Source organism: Zea mays, chromosome 1, assembly GCF_902167145.1.
Source record: "Zea mays cultivar B73 chromosome 1, Zm-B73-REFERENCE-NAM-5.0, whole genome shotgun sequence".
NCBI lineage: Eukaryota > Viridiplantae > Streptophyta > Magnoliopsida > Poales > Poaceae > Zea > Zea mays.
The window spans coordinates 5,352,644-5,370,688 of NC_050096.1; the positions used below are offsets into that span (position 1 = coordinate 5,352,644).

An 18,045-nucleotide genomic window follows, 5' to 3' on the forward strand; every position below is an offset into this window, starting at 1 on the left:
CTTCAGGGGCTGAGCCCGAGTCCGAGCCCTGGGGTCGGGCGAAGCGGAGTTCGTCGTCTTCCGGGGCTGAGCCCGAGTCCGAGCCCTGGGGTCGGGCGAAGCGGAGTTCGTCGTCTTCCGGGGCTGAGCCCGAGTCCGAGCCCTGGGGTCGGGCGAAGCGGAGTTTGTCGTCTTCCGGGGCTGAGCCCGAGTCCGAGCCCTGGGGTCGGGCGAAGCGGAGTTTCCTATGGCGCCTGAGGCCGGGCCTGGTCGCTGTCAGCCTCACTCTGTCGAGTGGCACAGCAGTCGGAGTGGCACAGGCGGCGCTGTCCTCTTGTCAGACCGGTCAGTGGAGCGGCGAAGTGACTGCGGTCACTTCGGCTCTGTCGACTAGAGGGCGTGCGTGGGCCACCTTTGCATTAAATGCTCCTGCGATTTGGTCGGTTGGCGTGGCGATTTGGCCTAGGTTACTTCTTGGCGAAGACTGGGCCTCGGGCGAGCCGAAGGTGTGCCCGTTGCTGGAGGGGGCCTCGGGCGAGACGTAGATCCTCCGGGGTCGGCTGCCCTTGCCCGAGGCTGGGCTCGGGCGAGGCGTGATCGGGTCCCTCGAATGGACCGATCCTTGACTTAATCGCACCCATCAGGCCTTTGCAGCTTTGTGCTGATGGGGGTTACCAGCTGAGAATTAGGAGCCTTGAGGATACCCCTAATTATGGTCCCCGACAACAACGCACTCAAGATTCAATCCACAGCACACACACGCACACAAGCCAAGACTTGAGCTCAAAGCACAGCACAGGGAGTTCACAAATCGAACGAAGCTCAAATCACTAACTCAACGAATCAAATGCGTGGAGGCAGAGTCTGGATGTCTTAGTATGCTTAGAGAGTGCTTGGTGTTCTGCTCCATGCACCTAGGGGTCCCTTTTATAGCCCCAAGGCAGCTAGGAGTCGTTGGACATCAAATTGGTAGGCAATTCTTGCCTTCTGTCGAGTGGTGCACCGCACAGTCCGGTGCACCACCGGACAACCACTCTAGCAGTCCGGTGCTCGATTTCTTTCCATACGGGGCGCAGCCGACCGTTGGTCCTCGGGATCAGTTGGCACACTGGACACTGTCCGGTGCACACCGGACAGTCCGGTGTGCCCAACCAACCGTTGGCGCGACCACGTGTCGCGCGTTGATCGCGCGGCCGATCGTTGGCCGCTGGCGCAGTTGACTCACCAGACAGTATGATGAATTATAGTCACGTCGTCTTTCTCTTTTCCCGAGAATGCCTAGTTGACGCCGAGCCAGCCTGGGGCACCGGACACTGTCCGGTGCGCCACCGGACAGTCCGGTGTGCCAGGCTCGGGCTGGTGTTAGCTGAACTTTGCCAACTCTTTTCCATTTCGAATCTTCTTTTCTTGGCACTGTTTCTAGCACTTAAATAACAATGTTAGTATACAAAAAACAATTCACTAAGTCTAGAAACATACCTTGCTCTTGATTTCACACTTCTCACTCATTTGGCACATAAGAACTCACTCAATATGTGTTGGACATCTAATCACCAAAATACTTATAGAAATGGCCTAAGGGCACATTTTCCATTCAAATGTCTACTTGCACAAACATGAATCAAGGATCATATCATAGACTGGTATGCCTTTTGATCTACGGACTTACCTCCTGCGTTGAGGTCCAAGTGTTCGTTAGTTCCGATTGACGTCTTCACAGACTTTGCGCCTGTCGGTACCCTGAATCAGGGGTACCCTCTTCTACAACATGAAGACGCTGCACATGCACAACACTTCCGGGCCACACGGAGAATGGCACCAGACCCCACCACATGAGCAGGTCTAAGGGCACCACGTGGCAAGGAAAGATAATACATCATGGGGTGTATTGATGGGTCCGGACCGCCACAGAGGGACACCGGACCCCTGTACGTACAGGTCCGGAGATCCCAAGAAGGCATGCCGGGTCCCCCGGGTGGGTCCCAGGTCCCCCCGAGTGAGGTCCGGGCCTTAGCAAGGTCCCGGGACGGAGAGGACCCTGGCACAGGCAAGGGTCCGGTGCCGACACGTGTCCAGGCCTTGCCCGACTCTCCCCGCTCAGGCGGAGACCCGTCGCGGGCGCGTGACTTGTGGCCCGTGACATAAGCCAACAGGCCGAGCCTGACGCAAGGCCCATACCGTTGTGCAGTCGTTGCATTTATTGTGGAGAGGACGCGCCGCCTGCCACCACGCTGACGGGCGACACGCCCTCTCAGCATTTAATGTGTCATGTCCAATCCACCGGCAAATGGCGCGCCTGACCAGTCTGTTGGGGAACAGTGCACCCGTGCCGAGCGACGCATAGTACTCATCATCCCTTCTATAAGAAGTTTCCCCTGCACGTCGGGGATACAGAGATCTCGAGCGTCAGGGCACAAGGAGATTGCCCCAGCAGCAAACATTTGTGTCTCCAAGCGCTATATTCTTTATGTCCATGGGCCCACATGTCGGGACCCAGTACCTTTGTGCATGCCCCCCTTCAACTATAAAAGGGGAGGCATGTGACGTTATACACAAGCTCAATCTTCTAGGCTCACTCAGACACTCACAAGTTCATACAAGCTCTCAAGCAATACATCTCACAGTGGAGTAGGGTGTTACACTCTGGCGGCCCGAACCACTCTAAATCCTTGTGTGTTCTTGTGTTCTTCCCACTTTTCCAACTAACAAGCAAAATGCTTAGGCCCCTCCTCATCTTAGGATTTAGGGCAGGTGCACTCCGCCACCCGGCCGGAGATTTGCTCTCCGACATTTGGCGTGCCAGGTAGGGGGCTAGGGATTAGGTTTTTGCTTGTTTTCCTTATCCAAGCATGATGGTGTAGATCATTGAGCACCGCGCCGAGACTTCCTCCACACCGCAGGTTCCTAATCACCCAGTGCCAGGCACTGCTGCTGTGCATGCCGCACGGCAGCACAAGCATCCCGGACTCCATCGAGGGCATCACCAGGGGCGTTGTCGGCAGCCAGGGAGTTGTTGCGACACCCTCCAAGCTCCACGGCCTCACCAGGGGCCATGAAGCATAGGCGAGACGACGTCGACCGACTACTCGGTATGGCACATTCTACCTCGACCAGGTCGAGGACGCGGTCATCCCGACGCCAACATGAGGCGTCAGCATCAGCGCGCTCGCCCTCAGTAAGGGGTGCGCAGACCAACGATCTCTGGTCAGAACTCAACCGCAGGCGTGCGGGAGAGGATGCCCAGGTCTCTTTGGAAATGGCGCGCGAGCGCCGCCAAAACATTGATGGTCGCAACCTCGATCAAGACTTCGCTACGGTTGCACCGCAGACGCAAATGGGCACCTGGTCTCAAACGGGTGTCCCCTTGGCCGGGGTGGGCTGCGCCGCTCTTGCGGATCATTTCCGCGCAGCATCATGGCCACCCAAGTTCCGGCCGCACCTGCCGGAAAAATACGACGGAACGTTGAACCCATCGGAGTTCCTGCAGGTGTACGTTACCGCTATCACGGCAGCAGGTGGAAACACCGCTGTGATGGCAACATACTTTCATGTGGCCTTGTCTGGACCTACCCGGACCTGGCTCATGAACCTCACCCCGGGGTCAGTCTACTCCTGGGAGGAGCTCTGCACACGGTTCGTTGCGAACTTTGCCAGTGCTTACCAACAACACAGCATGGAGGCCCACCTCCATGCGGTGAGGCAGGAGCCCGGGGAGACCCTCCGGAAGTTCATCTCCTGCTTCACCAAGGTGCGAGGTACTATACCTCGTATTTCTGATGCTTCCATCATCACAGCCTTCCGACAGGGAGTACGTGATGAGAAGATGCTGGAGAAGTTGGTCACACATGACGTGGAAACTGTCCCCACACTCTTCGCCCTGGCCGATAAATACGCCAGAGCCGCCGAGGGCTGTGCATGGCACTCGGCCCCACAAACCAGAGCTGCCTAGTCGGGTGGCTCGGGCGCCGTCCCCGGGACAGAAAGAAGAAAAAGAAGAAGGATCGCGACTACCAAAAGTCGCGGTCCACCGCTCTAGTGGTCGCAGCCGCGACCGGGGGCCAGGGCGACCGCAACAAACGCCCACGGCCGTAGAGGGCTAACAGCGGCTCATGCCCAGTGCACCCCAACGGTCGCCACAGCGCCGCAGAGTGTCGCGAGATCATTGACCTCGCGAAACGCGTTAGTGAGCGGCGCGAGCAGTTTTCTAAAGACGGCTCCCCACCTCGCCGCCGACCTGGCAAAGAAAAGGTGGACGATGGCGAGGTGGCCGTGGCTGAGCGCGATCTCGGGTATCAGTCGCCCGAAGGGGACCTGAAGGATGTTTTCGCCGGAGGCTCCTACTCCGGTGAAGACAACTAGGCGGACCCCAGGGGGACCCCGTGCTCCCCAGTCTATGGAGCTGAAGCATGCCTTCCTCCGGAAACCCTTCTGGATCCCCCGCAGATTCAGGCAGCCAACAGGTACACGCAGAAGTGACCACAACCAAAGACAAGGACTCCCGTGTCAAATGCAGGTGGGGACCCAGGGTCGGGACCTAGCCCTACGACAAGTACCAAACCAAGAAGGGCTCCATAACTCTCCCCCAGCTGGGAAGGACCCTTCAAGGTAACAGGAATACACCGACCTAGGGGCAGCCATCTAGCTATGACCGGAGGAGTGCCTTACCCCGATGCCGAAACATCTCTGTAAGTTCTATCCATAAAGCAAGTCTGAGGGGTCGAATCTGTTTTTTGTAACTAGGTAACGCATACGTGTATGACAACCCGGTGGGGTCTGTCCCCGTAAACCCGACCTATTGGTCTGCACACATGCACGACGAGTTATAAAGAGAAACTACCCCCTCAGTTGTGCTCTTGTGATAGTTCCATCTTGTTGCTCCATGGTCCTACCTTGCAGTCTTTCAGATAGTACTTTTTAGCTAACCCACCCATACGGTTTCCATCTGTCTGACATGATGACATCCGAATTGAGCAGCCAGGCTTGCAGTTTAGGGCCCCTGATACGAAAGTAGGGAGGTCTGACAGCCTGGGGGCTGGCTCTAGAGAACGGGGCCCCGTTCCATGGGGTGGTCCGGAGCCCGTGTAGCCGCTCAGCCTGGTCCCGTACCGTGGGCCTGCATGCTCCGCCACCCCGTGACGGGAACTTAGTATCTGGAGTTATAAGTCCTGCGGGTCCGACAACCTCGGGACCGATCCTAGAGAATGGACATTAGTCTCCTGGGGTGGTCCGGAGCCCATGTAGCCGCTCAGCTTGGTCCCGTACCGTGGGCCTGCACGCTCCACCGCCCTGCGACAAGTGTCCTAGTATCTAGAACTGTGACCCAAGGTGATACGGACACGCAACTTGGCCACCCGGACTAAAACCTGCGAGTCCCGAGCATGTATCAAAGGACGACTAATGTCAGACGGAGAACCCTATGAGGTGTACTACTAATGCTTCCTAGCTAAAAGTTGTGTACAGATCCAGATCCCGACGAGTTTGCCTCCCAAGGATTGTTGACAACCTTTTCAGAAACGCTGGTATCCAACCTCAACACATCAAGCATGCATCCCAAGCGGGGGGCCAGGTACCAGGGGGAGTCAACAATGTAACATCTCACACAGCAGGAATGAGCGATACACAGATAAGTGATAAATACTGCTTAATAAATAGTACTCAGTAGTACCTTACAAAAACAGGAAAAAGCCTGGGGCCGGTTCTAAAAAACGGTTACCTGTTCCATAGGGTGGTCCGGAGCCCGTGTGGCCGGTTAGCCTGGTTCCGTACCCAAACCCTGCACACTCCACCACTCCATGACGGGTGCCCTAGTATTTGGAACTATAATCATGCGCGTCCAACAACCTGGAGGTCCGGCTCTAAAGAACAGACACTTATCTTCTGCAGGGTCCGGAAACCGTGTAGCCGCTCAGCCTGGTCCCATACCATGAGCATGCACACTCCACCACCCTGCGGCAGGCGTCTTAGTACTTGAAGCCACCATCCAGGGGGTCCGGACACACAACTTGGCTTTCCAGACTAAAATCATGCGTACATATGTTATTACATTCTGCTTTCAAGCAAACATATGTTCCCTTACAAGCGGGCCCTAGCTCCATTTCTGTAGGAATGGACTATGCTGCACCAGCAGGAGTCACGCTGGAAGCTGGCTCCGGGCAGCCTCACCAGCGACGGCGACCACCTCTGCATCGACGGATCGCCGGCGACAGCGACCACCTCTGCACCAACAGCGACAACGACCTCCGCTCCGAGCGACTCGCCAGCAGTGGCGACCGCTTCGGCACGTGCGCCACTGCGAAAAGGTCCTCGCCCCCGTCTTCCTACGGGGGGCGGCAATGAGGCCATTAAAGCCAAAGAGTCGGGGGCCCGGTGGCAGGTGGCACTGACGGTCTCACCAGCAGAGGCAACCACCTCTGCAGTGGGGAGCCTCACCAGCGGCGACGACCACCTCAGCACCGACGACAGCAGCCACCTGCGCACCAGAGCCATACCGGCGAATGGCGGCCGCCCCGGCGCGCGCGAAGAGGTCCTCGCTCCCGTCCTCACTACGGGAGTGAGGACAAGACCATCCAAGAACGTCGCCACCACCCCCGCGGCATACGACGTCTTGTACGTCCCCCCGGTGCGGCTGGCGGCGCGGGGGAAGCCGTGGATGTGGCCAACCTGCGCACGGCGCAACCGTCACCCGTGCGGTGGACGGACAACCACGCCCCGTACAAACGGCAGGAGGCAGCGCCGGAGGCGGCACCAAAGCCACCTAGGCCGAAGAGCCAGGCACGCGGCAGCTGACGGTGCCTCAGACGGCCGACCCCGCGTACCCGGAGTTTGCCTCCTTCGCAAGGCTAGCGAACGCCCTTCTCCCCCGAAAGCTAGAGGAAGAAGCGGGCCGCCAGCCCATGCGGAAGGCGGCACCCCAACTCGGCTCGCCCCCCTCCCCCGCATGGATGATGAACATCCTTGAAGCTGAGGGCAGGGGGAGGCCGCAGCCCGGCTCGCTTCTCTCCACCACAAGGCTGGTGGTCATCCCTCTAGATGACCACCGGTGGGGGGTTGCAGTCGGGCTGCATGATGAAAATCCTTGAAGCCGAGCGATGGCAGAAGGATGCCAACTCCCATGGGGTTGCACTCCTCTAACAACAACAAGAAGAAGACAAGATCGGTGGTGCCACCACGAGCGCGAGCTCTTCGGCGATGAGATCGCTAGAGGAGACGGCCCTGACACGGATCCCTCCATAGAACACCGGCGCACCCCATCTGGAGGCCCAGAAGGTGGAAGGGCACGGTGGATGCAAGTGGAGCAAGGCATGGCTACTACCCGGGAGATCGACCCCTTTTTAAAGGCAGATCTCCCCACTCGCGCCCTCGAAGCGTCACGAGCGAAGTCTCCCCCGACGTGCACCAGGCTTCCCACCTTATGACACGGGGGCCAGGCCCCACATATCATACAGACTGACCCGAAGAAGGAGCGTGCAACTGCCCCGCAGTTATGCGCCCCTTCATTTTCGGGGCAACCAGCGGTCAGGAAGGTGAACTGCCGCACAAGGAGCATACAACCACCCCACGGTTAAACACCCCTTCATCTTCGCCGAAACCGGCGGTCAAAAAGGCGAACCACCACGCAAGAAGAGTACAACCGCCCCGCGGTTTTGCGCCCCCTTAGCTCCGCTGCAACCGGCGGTCCAACACGGGGGCCCAGGCCCACATGTCATACAACCGGCGCACCGGTTACTAGGTGCAGAAAAACCGCACCACCGCTTGCTCCAATGCCACATCTTCTCGGGGCCATCGTGGAAGTCTGAAAAGTTATGCTTTTCAGAACCAGTGCAGCGACTCGAGGCACCCCGTGCATGGCCCAACAGTGACATTAAGTACGATGGTCACGGGCCAGTCAGCCGTGGGAATAGGCCCCGCAGACGGCATGACCATAGGCGGGCCGGCGGTAATTATGCCAACGGGCGCACAAGAGCGGTAGGCCAACCACAAATCAAACTCTAGCCCCACCTGCAGGCTCGCATCCTCCCCTGAGGCGGGCCCCGGGGCCACTGTCGGTACCCTGAATCAGGGGTACCCTCTTCTACAACATGAAGACGTTGCACCTGCACAACACTTCTGGGCCACACAGAGAATGGCACCAGACCCCACCACATGGGGCAGGTCTAAGGGCACCACGTGGCAAGGAAAGATAATACATCCCGGGGTGTATTGATGGGTCCGGACCGCCACAAAGGGACACCGAACCCATGTACGTACAGGTCCGGAGCTCCCAAGAAGGCATGTCGGGTCCCCCGGGTGGGTCCCAGGTCCCCCCGAATGAGGTCCGGGCCTTAGCAAGGTCCCGGGACGGAGAGGACCCCGGCACAGGCAAGGGTCCGGCGTCGACACGTGTCCAGGCCTTGCCCGACACTCCCCGCTCAGGCGGAGACCCGCCGCGGCCGCGTGACTTGTGGCCCGTGACATAAGCCAACGGGCTGAGCCTGACGCAAGGCCCATACGACTGTGCATTCGTTGCATTTATTGCAGAGAGGACGCGCCGCCTACCACCACGCTGACGAGCGACGCACCCTCTCAGCATTTAATGCGTCCTGTCCAATCCGCCGACAGACGGTGTTAGGGTCACCCAGCAGACGGCGCGCCTGACCAGTCTGTTGGGGAACAGTGCGCCCGTGCTGAGCGGCGCATAGTACTCATAATCCCTTCTACAAGAAGTTTCCCCTGCACGCCGGGGATACGGAGATCTCGAGCGTCAGGGCACAAGGAGATTGCCCCAGCAACAAACATTTGTGGCTCCAAGCGCTATATTCTTTATGTCCGTTGGCCCACATGTTAGGACCCAGTACCTTTGTGCATGCCCCCCTTCAACTATAAAAGGTGAGGCATGCGACGTTATACACAAGATCAATCTTTCAGGCTCACTCAGACACTCACAAGTTCATACAAGCTCTCAAGCAATACATCTCACAGTGGAGTAGGGTGTTACGCTCCGGCGGCCCAAACCACTCTAAATTCTTGTGTGTTCTTGTGTTCTTCCCACTTTTCCAACTAACAAGCAAAACGCTTAGGCCCCTCCTCATCTTAGGATTTAGGGCGGGTGCACTCCGCCACCCGGCTGAAGATTTGCTCTCCGACAACGCCCTTCATCCCAAACTTCTTTAGCATATCTTGGATGTATTTCGTTTGAGAAAGGAATGCCCCTTCCTTGAGTTGCTTCACTTGAATTTCGAGGAAGTAAGTCAACTCTCCCATCATGGACATCTCGAATTTATGTGTCACCACCTTGCTAAACTACTCGCATTACTTTTGATTAGTAGAACCAATTATCATGTCATTGACATATATTTGGCATATAAACAAATCATCATTGCAAATCTTAGTGAAAAGAGTAGGATCATCTTTCCCGACCTTGAAAGTATTAGAAATAAGGAAATCTCTAAGGCATTCATACCATGCTCTTGGGGCTTGCTTAATTCCATAGAGCACCATAGAGAGCTTTTATATATGGACGAGGTACATGTCATCCTCGAAGCCAGGGGATTGCTCCACGCACTCCTCCTCCTTGATTGCCCCATTGAGAAAACGCTCTTCACATCCATTTGATATAGCATAAAAGAATGGTGAGCAGTATAGGCTAATAGTATACGGATAGACTCAAGCCTAGCTATAGAAGCAGAGGTCTCCTCAAAATACAAACCTGCTACTTGGGCATAAACTTTTGCCACAAGTCTCGCCTTGTTTCTTGTCACCACCCCATACTCGTCTTGTTTGTTGCGAAACACCCACTTGGTGCCCACATCATTTTGCTTTGGACGTGGCACCAAACTCCATACTTCATTTCTCTTGAAAATGTTTAGCTCCTCTTGCATAGCCAACACCCAATCTAGATTCTACAAGGCTTCTTCTACCCTGAAAGGCTCAATATAAGAAACAAAAGAGTAGTGCTCACAAAACACTGCAATATGTGAACACGTGGTAACTCCCTTGCTAATATCACCAAGGATTTGATCCACCGGATGATCCCTTTGAATGTTGGTGCAGTCTTGGGTCAGAGGTGCATGTGGTACTCCTCCTTCCTTCCTTCTTGTTCTTGTGCTCCCCCCTTGATAATGCCATCGTCTTGAGGTACTTGTTCATCATCTTGAGTTGGGGGTTGCACCATCATTTAGGAAGAAGGTTGATCTTGCACTTATTGTTCCTTTGGTCGCACATCACCTATCGCCATAGTTCTCATTGCGGCCATCGGAACCTCGTTTTCATCTATGTTATCAAGATCAACTTGCTCACTTGGAGAGCCATTAGTCTCACCAAATACAACATCACTAGTGACTTCAACTAAATCCGAAGATTTGTTGAAGACCCTATATATTTGAATCATAATCAAGTAAAGACCCTTCAACAACTTTGGGAGCAAACTTTGAATGTATACCTTTCTTAACCAAGGTGTAGCATTTACTCCCAAATACATAAAAATAGGAAAAATTGGGTTTGTTACCGGTGAATTGTCGTTTTCTTGAGGAGATGATGAAGATAGAGACGATTTATGGCATGGCAAGCCGTATTTACGGCTTCCAACCAAAATCGTTCTGACGTCTTGTATTCTCCCAGCATCGTCCTTGCCATATCAATGAGTGTCATGTTCTTCCTCTCCACTACACCATTTTGCTGTGGAGTGTAGGGAACTGAGAACTGATGCTTGATGTCTTCCTTCTCAAGATATTCCTCCACTTGAAGATTCTTGAACTCAGATCCATTATCGCTTCTAGTCTTCTTCACTTTCAGCTCAAACTCATTTTAAGCCCGTCTTAGAAAGCACTTGAGGCTTTCTTGGGTTTCAGACTTATCCTGCAAAAAGAATACCCAAGTGAAGTGGGAATAGTCATCAACAATAACAAGACTATACTTACTTCCCCCAATGCTAAGATAAGCAACGGGCCCGAAGAGATCCATATGTAAAAGTTCCAATGGTCTTGATGTCGTCATCACATTCTTGATTGGATGACTTGTTCCCACCTATTTCCCTTTTTGACATGCTGCACAAGGTCTGTCTTTCTCAAAACGACATCGGTTAGTCCTAACACATGTTCTCCCTTTAGAAGCTTATGAAGATTCTTCATCCCAACATGTGCTGGACGACGATGAAGCAAACACATCGCTAAGTTTTTGATGACCGAATTGAAATCATGTGTACATTAGCGAATGTTGATCTCCTTTGTGGGCAGGGGCGCCAGGAAAGGGTGGGGTCAGGGGACGTCAGCAGCTGAGAGCCAGGTCTCGTTGGTTCACCAAGCTTGCCGACTGCTGAGGACATGTCGCTTCATTGCGACGAGCGAGATTCGACTTGTTGGGTGGGTCGGTGTTGTGGCAACGGGGCAAGGGCGGATGTGCCAGGGAGGGGTGGGGTCGAGTGGTGACATGTCGATGAGGGGGTGGCGACGAAAATGGAGCATAGGAGCAAACTGGTTTGGGTGGTGTCGGGAGGAATATGGCCAGATGGATAGATGTGAGGACTGGACTGAGTAGGAGGATGAGAGCTGAGAGGACTAAACCGATCCGACGAGGAGGTTCATGACAGGGTTGGTTTAGACCTTGTTCCAAACTTCGATAGCTATTTATTAGCCACATAATAAGCTGTTAATTGGTTTTAGCTAAGGCAGCTAACAACTATTGGTTATTTGATGAGTATAGTAGCTAACAATTAGGTGGTCAATCAATTTATCTGTTCTAAACCTCTCAGCTAATTTTAGTCGCTAGTTGTTAGTTTTAAAGGTTTAGAACAATGCCTTAGCCTATCCAAAACTTCAATTTGTCTACACTTAACCATAAATAATCATTAGGTACAAGAAGTTGTACAAAATTGAGGATTGCCATGGCCCGCTTTGCCCCTCTTTGACTCTGCCCCTGCGGAGTATGACTCAACAGATAATGCGCCATCACACCACGCTGAGATTGTCCGCGGTGAGCAACCTCAAATGGTACTGGATCCCCTTTGCAGTAATTGAAGGGGTGCAATGCTCAACCCTAAAAGGGTACTGGATGATAGGGAGAGTCTTCTCTCACCTCAAATACATATTACATCCTGTCCTACTCCATCTCTTGTTTTTCCTCTACATGACCAACAGTGGTGGATGTAGTTGATATATGGTAGAGATATAGGATAAATATAGATCCAGAGGATTGTGATATAGGGTTAAAAATTTGTTGACTACTCCCTCCATCCACAAGATTTAGTCGTTTTAGGTTTGTTCTAAGTCAAACTATTTTAATTTTAACTATCAATATATATAGATTAAATTATTTTAAACTAAAAGAATTATATATTATGGTAGTTCAAGTCATGATGAATCTAGTAACTTTACTTTTATATTATAAAATCTTATGAAATATTCGTTATAACGGGTTAAAGTTAATAGTGGTTAACTTAAAACAAACCCAAAACGACTAAATCACGTGGACGAAAAAATAAGACATAATATTTTTTAGGTTTTTAAGAAAAAAAATTATTTTTTTTAGAAAAATAAAATTTACTTAAAAATAGAGTTATCAAATTAGTTTTTTAAGTCAGAGAAACAAGGTAGGAGCAGGACGATGCGAATAGCCTTACCGACGCGTCCTAGTCCAACACTGACCAGGCCAAATGAAGCCACCGCACCGCCACAGCCACGACGCGTAGGCCCCGCCACACCACCCGAGCGACTTGTCTTCCCCAGCTCAACGCGCTGAATTGATTCCTCCACTCCGGCCTTGCCCGACGATCTCCAGCTGTCCTTCAATCAAATTATCAACCCAACGCCATTTCGGCGCTCCCGCTTCCCACAGGAGTCACAGCTCAACAAATCCCTACCCAAATCCACCTCCCCGCCCCCCACCGCCATGGCTCCCCCACCAACCTCGCGCTGCCTCGCCCTCGCTCTCATCCTCATCGGCGCCCTCTGCGCCGCCGCCGCCGCCGCGCGGTTCGCCCCGGCGGACAACCACCTCCTTGCGTGCGGCGCGGCGGCGCCCGCCGTCCTCCCCGACGGCCGCCGCTTCGTGCCGGACTCTGGCTGCGCATCCACCCGCCTCCGGTCATCCTCCCCGTCCCTCTCCTCCGCGGCGCCGCCCGGCTCCCCGCCGCCGCCGTCCTCGCTCCTCGCCTCCGCTCGGGTCTTCTCCTGCCGCGCGTCCTACGACCTCGATGTCCGCCGCCGCGGGCACCACATCCTCCGCCTCCATTTCTACCCCTTCGTCCCCGCCCTCGCCGCGGCCCGCTTCCACGTCGGCGCCGGGGGGCTCCTCCTCCTCCACAACTTCACGGCCTCGTCCCCCGTCGTCAAGGAGTTCATCCTCCCCGTGGACTCCGACGTCCTCGTGCTCACCTTCGTCCCCGACTCCGGCTCCACTGCCTTCGTCAACGCCATCGAGCTCGTCTCTGCGCCCGAAGAGCTCGTTGGCGACATCGGCACCCTAGTCACGTCCGGCGGCGCCGCTCAGATACACGAGCTGTCGTCTCAGGTGTTTGAGACTCTCTACAGGATCAACGTCGCGGGGCGCAAGGTCACGCCATTCAACGACACACTGTGGCGGACATGGGTTAACGATGAGAAATTCCTCATCGACACCGACTCCTCCAACTACATGGTGTGGTCGTCCAGTGGCCGGATTGCTTATCCCAAGGGTAGCAAGCAGATGACAAGAGAAGTGGCTCCTGACAATGTCTACAACTCTGCAAGATCCGTGAGGCCAGGGGTGAATGTGACTTGGGGTTTCCCTGTGCCTGCTAGCAGCCGGTACCTTGTGCGTATGCACTTCTGTGACATTGCTAGCAAGGCTCTGTATGAGCTCTACTTCAATATCTACGTCAATGGTGATCTTGCAGTCAAGGATTTCGATCTCTCCAGTGCAACTGGATTCTTGGCCTATCCTTATTACATTGACTTTATCGTCGATGTGAAGGATGAGGGGATACTGAAATTGGCGATTGGTGGCTTAAAGAAGAGTCGATCTGATGAAGTAAGTGGTATCCTTAATGCACTGGAGATAATGAGGATGAACAAGACCAGTGGAGGTATGGATGGAGACTTCCCAATTGATCTACACATGGAATATGTGGTGAGTAAGGGGATTGGAGAATTTGCCCGCTCCCTGCTCTGTGGTTTCATCTTTGTTGGGTTGTTTGTGGCTTTGGTCACGCTGATGGTGAGGTTGAGGACCGAGTTGAGGAATAACGGCACAGCTTGGTCCTGGAGACAGATGAACTCCGATGAAGGGAAACTGGCCAGAACATATCAGCTTGTGCCCAGTAAGACGGACTATTGAATATTGCAGGCTGGGCATCTTTGAGGAGTGACAACCTGCGGCTGTTGTGTGCATCTAATCACATCATACTTTTTATTAAGTTGTAAGTACTGTAGTTTTATCACCTCTCTAAAAGTATTGTAGTTTTGTATCATCACTCCTTTCATGCTTGGACTTTGCATTCTCCATGCTTTGTCAATGGTCAATGGAGGACATGCTCATGATGCTGTAAAAGTACTCTACCCTAGATGTGGCTGTATTGCTATTGCCTCATTTATTCAGTTTGACTTCTGAAACATGGATTCACAGCTGAATTGCATTTGAATATAATTAGTTGTAGTGGAGACATTTGATTATAAAAAAATAAGTCAAATAGCTGCAGAAGCCATCATGCCATTGTATTTGTAACATGATTTGGCTGTTGCTGACTTACTGTTTTCTTCTCCACATGGATCATGTATCACTTTGCTCTTGAGCCCCTTAAGGACATTCTCTTTTAGTGTTTTAGTAAGTTTGGTATCCCTTATGAAATATCACGAGTGACACAAACAAGCATAGAATTCTGGATGCATTTGCACAATCTTCTCATGCAAAATTCATCTGATGAACTCTATATGTGGCTGCTTGGAGGGATCCTACTGGCTTTACTATATGTACTATTGTACTGTGGGATCCTGAGGCTTGGGACCCTCCTCAAATAAGGCCTACTACTTGGTTGATACTTGATAGGAGCTTTGTTTACCAGGTTACTCTCTTGATCTGCAACCTGAGCATGCACTTTCTGTCTGAAGATAATTAATGCAATATGAGTATGACACGACTAGATGGAAAATACTTGATATGATTATATGGTGTACTCGGTGCTGATAAGGTGTACACAGGCAGCCTTACCCTTGCTTTTTTTTTTTGCATGGAGGCTGAACAGACCAAATTTTTTTATGAAAAAGCACATTATTCCAAGGCAGCTAACTGGCGACTCATCCCTGGCTCCCACTAAACACCATAGTGCCCTTCCTCCAAAATCTGTCAGAGCACAAGTTGCGTGCTAAGGTGCAGTCCCATTAAACACACATATAGTTGCTCTGATACTATACTTGGTCACAGACAAGAACCTGCGGGCCCTCTTTTTGAATTTTAATTTCTACAAAAGCTTTCCTCTTATTTCCCATTTCTGCTTTCCCTATCTAATTTGATATCCTTACATCTACCACATTAATGTTACAACCTCAAATGATACTATTTTCATGAGAATATTACCATCCTGGCAGGCTGTTTCCAGCATGTTTTATAATGTTCATTTTTTCAATGGGTCATTTGTTGTATCATGATTTCATTTCTTTCAAATGTTGCCATAGCACGGTAGCAGCAACAACAATAAAGACTTTTAGTCCTAAACAAGTTGGGTAGGCTAGAGTTAAAACCCAATAGAAGCCACAAATCAAGTTTCAGACACATGAATATCTGCTTTCTTTTTTCTCCTATTCAAGGCTAAACTTTAGGGATATCGCATTCTTTAAAATCTTCTTTTACTGTCTTTTCTCATGTCAACTTTGGTCTTCTCCTGCATCTTTTCCATTTCAATCGCCTCTTAGGATCCCACTACGCAATGGTGCCTCTGGAGGTCTCAGTTGAACATGTTCAAACATCTCAATTGGTGTTGGACAAGTTTTTCTTCAATTGGTGCTACCTCTGGTCTATCATTTATATCATCGTTTCGAACTCGATCCCTTCTTATATGACCAAAAATCCAACACAACATATACATTTTCGCAGCACTTATCCGCTGAACGTGATGTCATTTTATAGTCCAACATTCTACACAATACAACATAGCAGTTCTAATCACCGTCGTATGATACTTGATTTTTAGCTTTTGTGGTACCCTCTTGTCACATAAAACAACATATGAGAAAATTTTATTATCTAGTGATACTACTACATGTGGTTCATCATTTATGTTTTGTTCTATCAGATCTGGAATGCTTCCCAGTGACCTGAAGATGCGATAGCATCTGGGTTGGATAAATGATATGCTTATTTGGATAATCAATATAACTAATCTTTTCAACCTCCGTGGATATTTAATTTTCTGTTTGAACAGTATTAGTTGAGCTTTATATTGCCACTATCATGTGAGCACTTATTTATTTATTTTTCATCTGAATCTGTCTTTAGTTATGTGCTGATCTTTGGGTGACTTAAGTGTGTGGGTGTGTTGTACTGTGGGGGTCTTTTCCCTCTCTTTCTTCTATTAATGCAATGATATGCAGTCCTCCTGCGTATCTCAGGGAAAAAATTGCTGGTCTTGTTTTTGCTTTTTTGGCTCTTTTTTTGTCAATATTCTAGACGGCATGTCCATATGGTTCAAGTTTTTAGAACTCTTGAAAATCCCAATACTCGGAAACCATTAGTCATGGAGTACTTGATCATGCAGTTTCATCTTCCTTAGTCCTTACTGATTCAGTTCTGGAAATCTGGATTGAATAGGGTTTCTTTTTGCTTTTAGGCCCCGACTTCCTTTTAGGGTTTCCTTTTGCTTTTCGATCACAAGGTAAAGCCTTAATCCCAGCCATACCACTAACAACTAACAGATGTGTAACGAATGAATATGCTAGATAACTATAACTAAAGAGAAGGTTAAGGGCGTCAGTACCAGCTAGCACTAGATCTAAGTTAATAAGCATGGAGGAAAAAGAGACCACATCAACATCATGCTATGAGAAAAGGATGCATCGTGAAATGCGAGATTGACTCTTGAGTCTATTCTAGTCTCTTGCTTTTGCACTATCTACTTTAAAAATTGTTTTATCTAGGTCTAAGCTAGACCATTGGATGCGGCCTAAGCCCCTAACATCAACATCAACATAGCCTTATAGTCCCAAACAAGTTGGGGTAGGCTAGAGTTAAAACCTAACGAGATGTCACCAAAAGGAGAAAGAGAGAGAACGGGGAGGGGGAAAGCTTTTGAGAGCACTAAAAGGAAAAAAGGCCTAATCACGGTTTAGGCACGTGGATGGCTTCTTTCCAAGCACTTCTATCCAAACACAACTCCATTGAGATATTCCATTCCTTCAAGTCCTTATTGATTGTCTCCTCTCATATCAAGTTTGGTCGACCTCTACCTCTCTTCACATTATTGTCGTCTTATTATGCCTCTATGCACCGGTGCCTCTGGGGTCTCCGGTGGACATGCCCAAACTATCTCAACCGGTGTTGAATAAGCTTTTCTTCAATTGGCGCTACTCCTAGCCGATCGCGTATGTCATCATTTTTCACTCGGTCCAATCTTGTGTGCCCACGTATCCAATGCAACATATGCATCTCTGCGACACTAAGATGTTGGATATGTCGTCTCTTAGTAGGCCAAAACTTAGCCCCATATAACATAACAGGCCTAATCGCTGTTCTGTAGAACTTGCCTTTCAGCTTCTGTGACACTCTCTTGTCGCATAGGACTCCTGATGCTTGGCGTCATTTCATCCACCCCGCTTTGATTCTATGGCTAACATCTTCATCAATATCACCATCTCTCTGTAGCATGGATCTCTAAGCCCCTAACAAATGTATCTAAATGTAAATGGCTAACAAGCTGATTACATAACCCGTATGCTGCCATGTTGCTTCTCTCGTGCATGTGCTGCTGCCACGAGGCCGCCATTCCCTGCCACACAGGTCCAAGCCCGCAACATGTTCTCTTGATTATGAGTTTGTATTGTTGTCTTGTTCACACATCTATTAACTTTTTTGTAAACTCCAAAAAAACTATATATCTGATTGGTTGGAGCATTCTCTTGGCTTTGT

The 18,045-nt window shown here is 51.1% G+C and overlaps 1 protein-coding gene across 1 annotated transcript; it reads left to right on the forward strand.

The window, feature by feature from the left end:
• Positions 1 to 12,692: 12,692 nt before the first annotated feature.
• LOC100272871 (uncharacterized) lies at positions 12,693 to 14,571 on the forward strand. Its single transcript, NM_001157626.2, has one exon. It carries the CDS (start codon positions 12,841 to 12,843, stop codon positions 14,263 to 14,265), a length of 1,425 nt encoding a protein of 474 aa, NP_001151098.1. The 5' UTR covers positions 12,693 to 12,840; the 3' UTR covers positions 14,266 to 14,571.
• Positions 14,572 to 18,045: the final 3,474 nt, after the last annotated feature.

What these genes read in the sequence shown, in the direction of transcription:
- LOC100272871 (NM_001157626.2), top strand. Translation starts at nt 12,841, where the DNA reads ATGGCTCCCCCACCAACCTCGCGCTGCCTCGCCCTCGCTCTCATCCTC.